Source organism: Terrapene carolina, unplaced genomic scaffold, assembly GCF_002925995.2.
Source record: "Terrapene carolina triunguis isolate 2854851 unplaced genomic scaffold, T_m_triunguis-2.0 Scaffold179, whole genome shotgun sequence".
NCBI classification, from domain to species: domain Eukaryota; kingdom Metazoa; phylum Chordata; order Testudines; family Emydidae; genus Terrapene; species Terrapene triunguis.
The window spans coordinates 7,291,645-7,304,967 of NW_020664530.1; the positions used below are offsets into that span (position 1 = coordinate 7,291,645).

Consider the following 13,323-nt stretch of genomic DNA (forward strand, 5'->3'; position numbering starts at 1 on the left):
GTGCACTGAGACAAGGTCATGGTTGCAGTGGAGAGTGCTGCTGTGGGTGGTTGGTGTCCTTGGCTGGGTGAGGAGGAGAAAGATAATAGCCTATGATTTTGCTCCCATCCGCCCCCAACAAATTTGGACCCTGGATGGGTCTCAGAAAGAGACAAAATGGAGTTGGTGGGTTGTCTTATTGAAATGTTTGGGAACCACTGGCTTGATCCAGAATGGCAAATTGTATCTTCCTAAGGTGGTCTGTTTCTACTTTGCTATTTAGGCTGCTATTGTGAGAATTATGAAAATGAGAAAGGTTCTAAAACACCAGCAGTTGCTTGGAGAAGTTCTAACCCAGCTGTCCTCAAGATTCAAACCACGAGTTCCAGTAATTAAGGTATGTGAGAACAGCAGTAATGGATCTTAATTTTTTAAACAAGCGTCTGAGTTAATGGACTGATTTTAGAAAGATTAAAGAAATAACAAGTCACCTTTATTCCATTGAATGGTGTTTGTGAGTGGCCTCTTCTAGGCATGGTCAAGAATGTAGAGTAAATTGCCGTAGTTTAAATGGTCCATTATTTATGCCATTTCCCTGCTAAATAGTTTTAATGCTAGTATTCAGGAGAAATATGTATTCAGCATGGTACTTTGCAGCCAAAACTGTTAAGCTTATAGTAAGCAACAACAACAACAAAGTTTTCTTGCTTTTAAAATATCTGCTGCAAAGTGCCTGCCTGGGGTTTGTTTTATGAAATGCAGTCCTTGCCTTTCCACGTCTCCCCTACAGAAATGCATTGACATTCTGATTGAGAAGGAGTACTTGGAGCGTGTGGATGGTGAGAAGGACACCTACAGTTACTTGGCTTAGCATTTTTATTAGCAGTTGTCTGACTGTGTGAGACGCTCAGCAAATAGTTATGTGATGGAAAGAATGAAAACAACTGAACTTCATAGCAGCCAGTCTGCTGCCATTTGGACCTCCCTTTTTAATAACTGAGACCAGGACTCCCATCAGCCAGTCTCAGATTTACATCGGAACTGCTCAGGATTGATACATTTCAAGTATGTAAATATGGACACCAATGCCATTTAACCTAATTTAAGAACAGAGAGGAATCAAACCCTTCTCCACTGAGGGTTGCATGCTACTGCATTTAAATCAATACATTGGCTATATGATAAATAGCTGCCCCCACAGGCAGCACTTAGAAATGTCGGCAGCACTTTGAGAGCGAGTCTGAATGGACCTATGTGTAATCTGCTATGAAAAACCATTTGTATAGTGTGTTTCATTTTTTAATGTGATAAATAAAAAAAAATTAAAAGATTTCTGTACAAGTTGCATTTGGTTTTATTGTTTTAAGTTTCACTACTTTCTAAATGTAAATAAAAGGTATAATGATTATGAAAGCTACAATAATTTGTTAGTTTTGCTTTCTTTCCTTTCCCTGTGAGTCAAGCAAAACACATCACTAGATTGAAAAATCATTCTGTAGCTGTGGCTTTTTGGGGAGAGGTGTACACTGAATTTTCAAGATAAATAGCAGATACTTGGAAGATGTGCAACAATGTTTTGGCATTTGAATTTCAGAATTTCTCTCAAAATGGATATAACAGAAACTAAACTCATCTACTTATGCTGTCAGGTAATATTTTTTGGCCAAGATTAATCATGTCACTTTTATGAATAGTGGGGTAATACATTTTGGATGCACATTCCTACAGACAAAACTATTATTAAATTAGGTACTTAATGGGAATAAATGCTTTAGTTTTGAATCTGGGCATGTGTGTTGGTAACATTTAGCTAAATCTTTTTTTCATATTGGAATAAGTGGACTCTAGCTCTAACATCTACAGCATTATTTCTTTAAACTTACATAATCTGGCTGTGGAAGCCAAAACTTTGTTTCCTAATGGTGGGAGTTCTGTACTCACTATCTCTACAAATGGAAAATAAATTTTTGCTCTTAGTATGTGTTTCCAAGTCCTCAGTGTGAGCAGAAGCTCCATCTTGATTTTTCCGGTGCACCTTCTGCACTCGGCAATGCAGAGACACCATAGCATTAAACCTTCGTTTTCTTAGCAATACCCATTGCTTCGCAGTGTTTATTATGGGAAGTGAAGAAAGGTGGCTAACAACGATGTGTGAGGAGATTGTCTTAGCAACTCTGCGTCTTCTAGACTTGAAGCATTTAGTGGGGATAAAACTGTTCTGGTTTTGCTTTGTCAAAAGCACTGCTGCTTTGCCATAGCGAAGGCTTAACAAAAATTTGCCAGATGAAGAAAGAGTGGCAAAAATGACTATACCATATTGAATTGTACGGAGCTGTTACAAGTGAGCTAAAGGCTTTAAAAACCATCTTGTGTCACAACCATCTCTGTCTGAGTGTGTACATGCTGCTACTAAGCCTATGTCAACACACTGCAGTCTGCCCTTACAGTAATACAAACCCTGCTGTGAAAGTGGTGAATGCCATTTGTAGTTGAGGAATGTTGTCTCTGGTTATTTTTTAAAGTGTTGCATTTTTGACACACTGATTTGTGTGCAAGCCATGGAGTGGAAGTATGTGGTGGTTGTTTTGGGTTAGACTTATTCAAAAATGTTTCTGCAGAACAGTCAGCACTTTAGTCCTCCTTCCAATGGAAAACTAGAAATGGAGGGGGGAGAAAATGTTTACAATGCCAGAAATGGTTACTGTGAACACACTTTGAAAACTCAGCATACAGAGCAGTGGGGTGGCTTAGTTCAAAGTGCAATTGTTCTGCTATGGCTTACCAAGCTCCTTGTTCAAACTGCAGCCTGTGTAGATCAACTGTGTTCCGATAAATTGGTCATGTAGTTTTTACACAAGGGTAGACAAAGGGATAGGAGTGCTCTGGACCAACAAATGGAAGCAGAAGAAAAAAATCTGGTTAAAGTGAGCTAGCAGATGGATTTACAGCCACTTTCTGAAATGCCCTGTAGAGAACCCAAATTAACAGATCAGCAATTATCCATTTCTGCTAGACCTCCCGAAGTACTGATAAGGGTACAGAGTGGTAACAGATCTGTAGGCTGCGGGCCTGCTGTTTTCCTGAGCCTTTTTTCAGTAATGCGATATCGATTAATTCTTGGTTTCTGCTGGAGCTTTGAAAAATAGTCGTTCCAGCAGTCAGCCAGAGACCCATGGAAGTTAACATTAGACAACTTGTAGAGTAGTTCGTCTAGCCCTAGGATAATGCGTTGCTGCATTACTTCAGCAGGAGGGAATACCACGGGTACTGCTGCCATTGCAGCACTTACCTTCTCGAAGCTAATAGCACCAGTTTGGGAATGCCACAGTGGTGGCTGTCAGAGAGGTTTATATGGCAGAGGTGTGTAATCAAGGTCACTAATACACAAAAGATCACTGTGGGCTATAAACTGGGGTTTGAGAACTGTGCTCCCATCTGGCATATGACTAGAATACACAGTGTGTAACTTCTTGCAGTAAAATTCATATACTGAGCTCATCTACTTTGTGAAAGTTTATCCTCGCCCTTGTCTGCAATTTTGAGTGATACAGCTCTGGCAGCTGTTGTGCACCAAAAGCGGACAACTCATGCCAAGGGTTGGTACCACAGATGCCAACTTTTCCATGGTAAATAAGCACCCTGACTTTCACACTAAACCAAAAATCAAGCTACTCCCATTTCAAAACAAGTCAATCCCTAAGAACCCCAACACTCTGCCTAGATCCCCCAGGGTGCAGTCTGGGACAGGCCTGCTGCGCACCCCTGACGCTCTCCCTGCCCTTGCTTGCCCGGAGCCAGAAAAAAAAAAAAAAAGCTACACGAAAACACCCCCCCTTTTTTTGGTCCCCCCCCCCCCAGGTTTGGCATGTCTGGTTGGCAATAGCAGCTATTGCAACTGAAGGAGGATGAATCTGGGAATTAAAGGACAGAATAAAATATAATATACTGACAATAGTTGGTTTTGACCTTCCTTAAAGGTTTCATTTTGAACCTTAGTGAAATGTCAACTTTTGTAGGAAGTTACTGACAAGATCAATATATTTAGATTTAATCAAATCAGCATTTTCCAGTGGAAAACGGTTCCCTTGCAAACTTTCAATCAGTTCTCTATGTACAGCTGAGTTCCATAATGTGTGCGCTGTCCTGTTTTCAAAGGTATTTTGTTTTGGCAAACTTGATGGCTGTGCAGTAGTAAATCAGCCAGGATCAGGTAGGACTATTATAAAAAAACAAGCCACTTTAAATCAATCCAGTTCAGACTTGCAGGTATTAGTATGCGGAGGCCAATGGGCTCTAGTATACCCTAAAACAGTGGTTCTCATGCCCCTGGGAGTACATCAACTCATCTAGACATTTGCCTAGTTTTACAACAGGCTACATAAAAAGCACTAGTGAAGTCAATAGAAACAATGACTTGTTTATATATTACACACTGAAATAGAAGTATAATATTTATTCCAATTGATTTGATTTATAATTGAGAAAGTAAGCAATTTTTCAGTAATAGTGTACTGAGAGACTTGTATTATGATTTTGTGAGCAAATAGTTTAAGTGAGGTGCAACTTGGGGGGTATGCAAGACAAATTAGACTCCTGAAAGGGGTACGGTAGTCTGGAAAAGTTGAGAGCCACTGCCCTAAAGCACTAGGTCAGAGTGAAAGACTGTTCCATATTTAATTCACTTCCAAAGGGAAAAAGTTGTAAGGTAAGAACTAAAGTAACCTTAATTCAGGCTTAACAGCCGCCACACAGGTGTAGTTTAACTAAACTTTAAATGCACACCTTTAACTTGGACTAACTTAGCTGAATGTCACTCAGGGCAATTAAGTTGCCCCCACATACAGTTTAGAGAAAGGGTCTGTGCCTGCCCCAATTTGAACTGATTAATTTTCAAGTTGGAAGTTTTTAAGTGAATACCAAGGTTCAGGTACTAACTTATCCTTTAAAGCCCCTTGTGGATTTGTTTTTGCATTAATTCGGTCTTCCTGTGCTTACTGCTCAGCTGATGGTGTGAAAGTCCCACACAGAAGGTAAAAGCAGCAACAAGTGTGATTTTAAGTGCACTGTGTACCCTCAAGAGATTCCTTATATACCAAGTTATTTTAACTGCTTAGAACCACCATTATAGCTCAAATACACTCAAAATGAAGAAGTTCAAGTATCCTTTATTCAAGGTTGAAAAATGTACCACACCGCATTATTGCAAAAGTTCATTGGTACAAAACACTTTGCAGCTGGTGAGAAGGCAATAAAAAGTTGATTTTGAAATTTACTATAAATTATTGTTACAGTACTTTGCAAATTCAGAATTTCAAATTGCATCATTTTTCTAAAATTGCCCACAGTACTAGAAAATTCCTGGAGATAAGGCAGCTGTTCAAAAGTAGAGGTAGCTGGTATCAAGGGATTTCCATTTCTCTTTCAATGCCTACATATTTCAGTGCATCAGCCTGGCTGTATCTGAGGGGGGGAAAAGACATACAACTTTATTCATTTGATATGTATCATGCTGAGCACTATCAGTAACTTCAAGAGGAGTGGGGCTGAGCCTCTCAAAGATATTGGGAACTAATCACATAAAAGGTTGAACACAATTCTGTTGCTTTTGTGCCCTTGCATTTAAGTTGTTGCTCTAGACGAAAACACAGGAACAACCTTGGTGGTGGTGGTAGAGTGCAGTAGTGTTGTGAGAGCCCAATTCATGTTAAAACAGAGACTTTGGGGGTAGAAATCAGTATGCATAGGCTTGGGGGAATTTCATTCAACTGGTGATAATGCTTATTTTGGAGCTCTTTTTTTTAAAAAACTTAATTTAAATTTCAGTTGGGGGGGAGAGAGGAGGAGGAACAATACCACATATAGTTTGCTTTGTGTTAACTGTTATAGAGCTTTGAATATCAACATAATTATCTTGAAATCAAACCAGTTCTCAAGCAGCATTTTTCTCACTTTGCCCATCTGTAAATTTTGACTGATGGAAATATAAACAATGTTTACTGAAATTTGCCAATAAAAATCTACCCCTTCCAAGGCTAAGTATAAATTGAATAAATTAGATGGTCTCTAACCATCAGAGGAGTGAAACAGGTTTGCACTAATTTGATAAATATATAAACAGGACAGATGGTGGGTTGCCTGTCATAGCAGGGGACTGAACTCGATGACCCAGGAAGTTTGTTCCAGTCCTGTGTTCCCATGAATGGCAATCACTGTGGGCCAGATTTTTAAAGCTACTCTTAAGTCACTTTTGGATACAGGACTTAGCTGTCGAAATCATTTAGGCTTTGCAACACTAAACAGAGCAATGCCTAACTATCTTTAAAAATCTGGCCCAGTGTGCAGTCAGCACTAGACAATGAATGGAGCAGCTGTTTGCTCCATGTGTGTTTATAGCAGGAGACTTAAGCCTAATCTATACTAGAAAAGCACCAGTGGCACAAATGTTTTATTTTGCTTGGGAATTTAAAAAAAAAAAAAAAAATCACAAGCACTTTTATGCCAGTATAAAAATGTCTCAATCACCCCTGACAGATTTTACTGGCAAAAGTTCTAGTGTAGATCTGGTCTTTTGTAATTGGCAAACTTGGATACGTTGTTTGGAGGAAAAAAATACATAAAGTTCAGCTACTTGTTCCATCCTTGTCTCTTCCGTACATATGGTGATATTCCTCCCTATAAAGCCTGGGCTTCAAGTGTGCAAGGTTCTGACTAATTAGACTGTGCCTATGAGTTTCAGAGTCAGACGTGCCCCAAGTGCATTGCTGTCTCTTTCACCAGCAAAATCCCAGCATTTGAGTGATGAAGACAACTGCTGGCATAAGCAATCTGCTGAGACCCAAAGATGGATTTCAGTAAAAGGTGAGACATCTAAATACATTATCAAATCTCAGATATTAAAGGTTCAATGTGACAAAAAAAATCAGGCTTGGCCACAGTGGCCCTAGAATGAAGATCTTGTTATAATCTACCAACCTGTAGTCAAAAAACAGCTCTTCACCAGTCTGAATGGCTCTCTTAGCAAATATACCTATTCTGTGATCTCCATTAACCATCATAACTGTTTAAAAAAAAAGAGAGAAAGTATACGGTCAGGGTCTTAGCTCATATTTGCATGACTTATTTGTATTTACACATTCTGCCACCACTTAAACATGTATTCAACATTCTACAATAATGATGCTTCATGTATTGTTAGACTAATCCTAGATTTACTTTTTCTGGTATTACCTTTTGCATAGCAGTTGGGATTTACTGAATGGTTTGCAAATCGGATTTTGTTACCCTTGCGTGTTGCATCAACCACAAAATCTAGAAGAGAATGTAAGCAGTTAGAACAGGTTTCCTCTAAAGAGCTTTCTAAGCACATCTGAGAAAATGCTGTACAGCACATATCCTATTTTATGCACCTGCCAGGTTATAACTTTAGTGTGTTCAGCTTCACACGTGAAAGTAATTTTGAAAAACCTTCTCCGATGTTAACTTTTCCTCAGGAAAGGCTAACAATTTGCCATATTAAAATATCATGGCAGCGTAGTTAAACAACATTCTGAATGTCCTAAAATTGATGTTTCCACCTGCTGAGAATCTTTACACATTCCACCTCCATGCATCTCCTGCCCAAATGATGTACAATGATGTTTCTAAATTAGACGGATCTCATCTTTCTTTCCAGATCTACAAGCTCTTTAAAATATGCTGACCTTTATATAAAAAGCTTCCTTTATGAATTTTTTGCAGCACTTCGGGCTAGATCCACAAAGAACATAAGAACGGCCATATCAGGTCAGACCAAAGGTCCATCTAGCCCAGTATCCTGTCTACCGACAGTGGCCAATGCCAGGTACCCCAGAGGGAGTGGACCAACAGGCAATGATCAAGTGAACTCTCTCCTGCCATCCATCTCCATCCTCTGACAAACAGAGGCTAGGGACACCATTCCTTACCCATCCTGGCTAATAGCCATTAATGGACTTAACCACCATGAATTTATCCAGTTCTCTTTTAAACGCTGTTATAGTCCTAGCCTTCACAACCTCCTCAGGTAAGGAGTTCCACAAGTTGACATCGCGCTGCGTGAAGAAGAACTTCCTTGTATTTGTTTTAAACCTGCTGCCTATTAATTTTATTTGGTGACCCCTAGTTCTTGTATTATGGGAATAAGTAAATAACTTTTCCTTATCCACTTTCTCCACATCACTCATGATTTTATATACCTCTATCATATCCCCCCTTAGTCTCCTCTTTTCCAAGCTGAGGAGTCCTAGCCTCTTTAATCTCTCCTCATATGGGAGATTAAAGCGATTTAGGCAGTGCAACAGTGAGCATTGGGACACCTAACTTAAGCACCATGCTGTCCCGTAGAATCCGCAGTTGATTTTTCAGAAGCCAGCAAGCTGAGCAGGGAGGGGCCTAAGCTAGGCAGTAGGAAATGCTAAAGAAAGAGATGGGGCTTAAGCTCCATCTATCAAAGGTTTTTAGGCACCTGATTCTTGGACAGACCCTTTCACAAAAGACAGCTACAGAGGACTCTACATGCACATGAGGCCCAATGTGGTAGGTATGCCTGGATCGGGCCCCGCAAGTGAGATAGGCAGGGATCACCTACTCTGAGAATCACACCCGGACCCAGAAGTGAACATGGCCACTCAGCAGTGGCAGAACTTAGGTAGTTTTGTTCATGCCACCTGCACAAACTTAGGTGCCTGCTGGGTTAGGTGGCAGCTAAATCGAGGTTTTGAAAATCTTAGTTGTGTCAATTAAAACGATAGCTAGACATACGTACCATTATTCAGATTGAATAGAAAGCTGCACATGTACTTGTCATATACCTTCCCTCTTCTGTCTGCCTCATCCTGAGAAATAATCTGAAAGAAATATTACATATAAAAAAAGGCCACTTATTTTTCAGCTTGTAATGGAAATAGCCTACAGCCTCAAGCATGTTCCACATCTAAAGCCCATCATAACTGGAATCCTAACTTTTCCCATTCTGGAATGAAGTTTATACGGCAAGTGGAATTAAGACAAGGAAAACTAACACTTCAGCTAAGGCTGACAAGTGGTCTTAGACTATGCTATTCTTTGGGTGGATGCAAAGACGATGACTGCAAGACGAATAAAAGTCTATAGCTGTCATCTTGGAGACATTTCCAATTCAGCCATACAAAGTTACATTAACTAGGGCTCTCTTATTTAGTAGCCCAAAACAGCACTATCAGTTCAGCCTATAAGGAAGACATATTTTATAATTCTGTTTCTCTAAAGATATATAAACTTAACGTTAAAAAAAAAATCAAAACCCAAGTTTTTTCAATTCAACCCATTTAAAATTAATTTTGAAATAGACAATTTATGTTAAAGCCTAAGCTTATAATCATTTAAATTAAATACATAAAATAATATTAAGCAGTACATGTTTGCTGCCACATTTTAAGAAAGGTGAAACCACTGAACTGGTAGAAGTCACTGGCTAAGCATCTGGAACCAATTTGTTGAAGTGCTAAACCAATAGCCTCTTCTACAGGTTCAGAGAGAATATTTTCTTTGATTCAGTTTATTCAACTAGTTCATTCACAGTTGAAAAAGCAGGAAAGCTTGTTTTCCTCTTCCAATCTATGAATAAAAACTAAGTGTGAGGATGAGATCTACTAGTTCTGAAACCTTAAAGGTCATGGCGACGGGAAACAATCAGTACAATTCACTAACAGATAATTACTTCCTTTAATAAATCAGTTTTAACTACAAAATATGTTTTGATAAACTTTTGGTAATTTTTTTCCTCTTACATATCCAGCACACTTTTAAGATTAAATAAAACTATTTTAAAAAAATTTAAAGCTGCTTTTGTGCATTTTTAATCAAATCTGAAAATAGAGCTTGATATAAAAGTTAATTAATTATCTAGTAAAGAAGAAATGCATCTTCACCATTTTCTAAAAATAAACATTAAAAATCTAAATGCAAGTTAAGCTACATAACTGCTTAAATAAATATGTACAGCTATAGTGTATTCTCCTGGTTAGTAAAAAGAAGCACCAAATTTAGTGTAAAGACTACTTAGTCGCAAATCAACATGTTTAATAGTTACCAACCAATAAGGATCAACCTTTCACTTGGAAAATAACTAACGTACAAATGCACAACATGATTTAATCATATTGTGATTGAAAATGACAATATAAGTTGCTTTGATTTAAATCAATTCACTCTGTACAGGACACTCACTTCTGGGCCTTAGTTCTCCCTTTCACACAGCCTGATATCTACATTTGGGGCAGGTGAGAGGGCAGTCTTGCCTACTGAATCTTGGCAGCGTCTTATGCTGGCAGTCAAATGATTTTGCAAGAAACTCCAGATGTGCTTTAACTGGGACTGCTCTTTAGATCAGTGTTTCTCAAACTGTGGGTTGGGACCCCAAAGTGGGTCAGGACTGTTCTAACAGGGTCACCAGGGCTGGCATTAGACCTGGTGGGGCCTGGGACCGAAGCCCAAGCCTGAGGCATCAGCCCCAGGGGGCGGGGCTCAGGTTACAGGCCCCCTGCCAGGGGCTGAAGCCCTTGGGCTTTGGTCCCCCTGCCCACGGTGGCGGGGCTCTGGTGGGCTCAGGCTTTGGGTCCCCCATCCTGGGGACATGTAGTAATTTTGTTGTTAGAAGCGGGTCGTGGTGCAATGAAGTTTGAGAAACCCTGCTTTAGATCCATCCTCTCTTCCAGCCTCATCCTCACAGGCACCCAAAAGTCATGAAAAAATCTTGCCAGTGGAAAAGTAGCATCTACTATGCATAGCTGAATCCATGGTTGATACTGCTAGGGAAGCTTTTATTCTCTGGGCAATGCCAAGACCTTGAAACCTGCTGTGAATTATTGTATAACATTCCTTTATTCCACAAAAGGGTACTAAATCTACAAACAAGCTAGTTCCCACGCCTGGAGACATTATTTAACCAATTTTGCTTTATAATTAGTCAAGGTCACAAACTGATACATCACTGAAGAAAGTGACCTTGAATATTTTAGTGAGACATCTATGAATAAAAAACAAATTTCTTACTCTTTTGCCAACGTACAGCTGCAACGATTAAAACATACATTTGAAGCAGTGGTTTTCAACCTGTGGTCCTTTGGACTATTTAAGATTTCCTAAGAGGTCCGCACCTCCATTTGAAATTTTTGAGGGGTCCGCAAATGAAAAAAGGTTGAAAACCACTGACTTGAAAGTACTATCTTTCCTTACCTCACCACAGTACTCAGAGATGAATTCATTCTTCTGTACGGGATCTTTGATGAAAATTCCCCAGCCTGCCACATCTGAAGGTGCCAACAGCAAATGCTAGAGAAGGGGAGAAACAAGAAACGTATCATCTGACTTGGGTTTTCTGGAATGTTCAGCTTAAATGATAAACATACATAGTCACTAACATTTGGGAAGGGAGGGTGGGGGGGGGAGAAGGTGCACATAAAGGAGACCAGGTACAGTGCTAATGAAACAAACATTCCAGGGTAGAAGTGGCCACGGGGTAGAAATTGTTTGGTTACAAATCCAAGTAACAAGATACATGCAAAACTGTATCTGTCTGTACTAAAGGCCTCCAGATCAGAATATTAAAAAAACTTGGTAAATTAAAAGCAGCAAAGAGTCCTGTGGCACCTTATAGACTAACAGACGTATAGGAGCATGAGCTTTCATGGGTGAATACCCACTTCTTCGGATGCATGTTTAAAGGTAGCTTGTTTAAAAGGTGCCACAGGACTCTTTGCTGCTTTTAAAGATCCAGACTAACACGATACTTGGTAAATTAAGAGATTTTTAAGACTGCAAAAGTCTGCTTGTACAACTGCAATATTTACCACTTTAATATTAAGCTGATTATGGAAACCATGAACTAGTGCTTTAAAATGCATATTTTTTTCACCCTACAAGAGGTGATGCTCAGCTTAAGTTTACATATTTTGCACACAAGTTAGTATTGAAGAAAACAGTAGATGTTCCATTCCATAGTGGCACAAGTTGCATAATAAGCTGTACAAAGAGGAGTCAAGTAGCACATAACTGTGAATGGCAAAGTAGGTGGAAACCATTTTCCCTTTCAGGCTAGTCTCTCTTTTTGTTGGCCACAAAAACCACAGCAGAGTCCAAACTCCATTGCACTGGGGATTTTTTGGCATGAAAACAATATTAGGCACCCCCCTCATTGTTCACATGATGTAAAAAGGCAAAAACAGTGGAGATGGGAAGGCGTGTGTGTAGAAAGGTAAGCATATACACCTTTTTGGATCCCCTCTGAATGCTGCAGTTCTTGCAAGAAACATTTTTGCTGTCCCAGTGATCGGCTGCTCCACATGTCAGACAGAGGTCTGGATCACATTCACGTACAGCCAGATAGCATGGACACTGCTTAGTGTTGCACTGTGCTTTGCAGCGGCATCCAGGAAACCTGTTTTGGCCTTTAAAGAGAAAAGAAAAACAAATAAGTAAACATGAAAAAAGAATCTCAGTTCATGTCCTAAAGTTTAGCAAAAATACATTGATTCCTTGCTCCAGATGTCTCAATTCCCCAATACTGAAGGTTAATACAAAGTGAACAGTGTCAGGCAGGGTATGACTACGCAGCCTGCAGCTGTGAGCCTCCCACCCAGGTTGACAGACTCAGGCTAGTGCTCTAAAAATAGCGATGTAGACAGCACTTTGACATTGCAGCTTGGGCTCTGAAGCCTTTTTTTTTGGGGGGGGGGGGGGGGTTCCCCACAGTCTGAGCTCCAGCCTCAGCCATAACCTCCAAGTACTATCTATATAGCTATTTTTGGAGCACTAGCCTGAGCCAGTTGACCTAGGCCAGGAGGCTCATTACCATGGGCTGAGTAGACATACCCTAAGAGTATTTTCTCTGCAGTCTTCTACTGAATGAAGCAGTGCTCACCATATGCACTAGTTTTGAAACTGTTCCTTTAAACAGAGGCATGGTAAGTTTCTTTACACAGGCCTTATATTCAAGAATAACCAACTCACTGCTCCTTAATGGTGTGTGTACGCCCTTGTTTCTTACCTTAGAAATATCAGTAAGGCAAAGTGTTTTTTTTCCCTGGTTTTGTTGGAGGACCACTTGGAGGCAGAGTATTTATTTTGAGCTTTTAACTCCCTACTTGAATGGGTGAGGGTGCTGAATTTATAATAAAGACTCTATTCAAAGTGTAATTAGCCATTAAAGTTAAACAGGAGTTAAGACAACCAAAGAAATGTAAACAGACTAACTAAAAAGCACTTTCACTCCTTTCTTGTAATGTCATCATTTATGGTTCTGGTCACCTAGACATAACCTGAAATAATGCTTTAAAAAAAAAAAGGGGG

At 39.7% G+C, this 13,323-nt stretch overlaps 2 protein-coding genes across 7 annotated transcripts in view; one reads left to right on the forward strand and one right to left on the reverse strand.

Annotated features, from left to right (window-relative positions):
• LOC113407010 (cullin-1) overlaps positions 1-1,291 on the forward strand; it is an 83,036-nt gene extending 81,745 nt beyond the window's left edge. Inside the window, exons 21-22 of the mRNA XM_026654064.2 lie at positions 263-376; positions 770-1,291. Of these exons, the coding sequence (XP_026509849.1) occupies positions 263-376; positions 770-850 (195 nt within the window). The 3' untranslated portion in view covers positions 851-1,291. The remainder of the gene's footprint in view (positions 1-262; positions 377-769) is intronic.
• Positions 1,292-5,124: 3,833 nt separating this feature from the next.
• LOC112121800 (histone-lysine N-methyltransferase EZH2) overlaps positions 5,125-13,323 on the reverse strand; it is an 87,554-nt gene continuing 79,355 nt past the window's right edge. For all 6 annotated transcript variants that reach the window (XM_026654060.2, XM_026654059.1, XM_026654062.1 and 3 more), the window contains 6 exons: positions 12,244-12,422; positions 11,212-11,307; positions 8,762-8,843; positions 7,207-7,287; positions 6,952-7,036; positions 5,125-5,439 (listed from right to left, as the gene is read on the reverse strand). In XM_026654060.2, the coding sequence (XP_026509845.1) occupies positions 5,379-5,439; positions 6,952-7,036; positions 7,207-7,287; positions 8,762-8,843; positions 11,212-11,307; positions 12,244-12,422 (584 nt within the window). In that variant the 3' untranslated portion in view covers positions 5,125-5,378. The remainder of the gene's footprint in view (positions 5,440-6,951; positions 7,037-7,206; positions 7,288-8,761; positions 8,844-11,211; positions 11,308-12,243; positions 12,423-13,323) is intronic.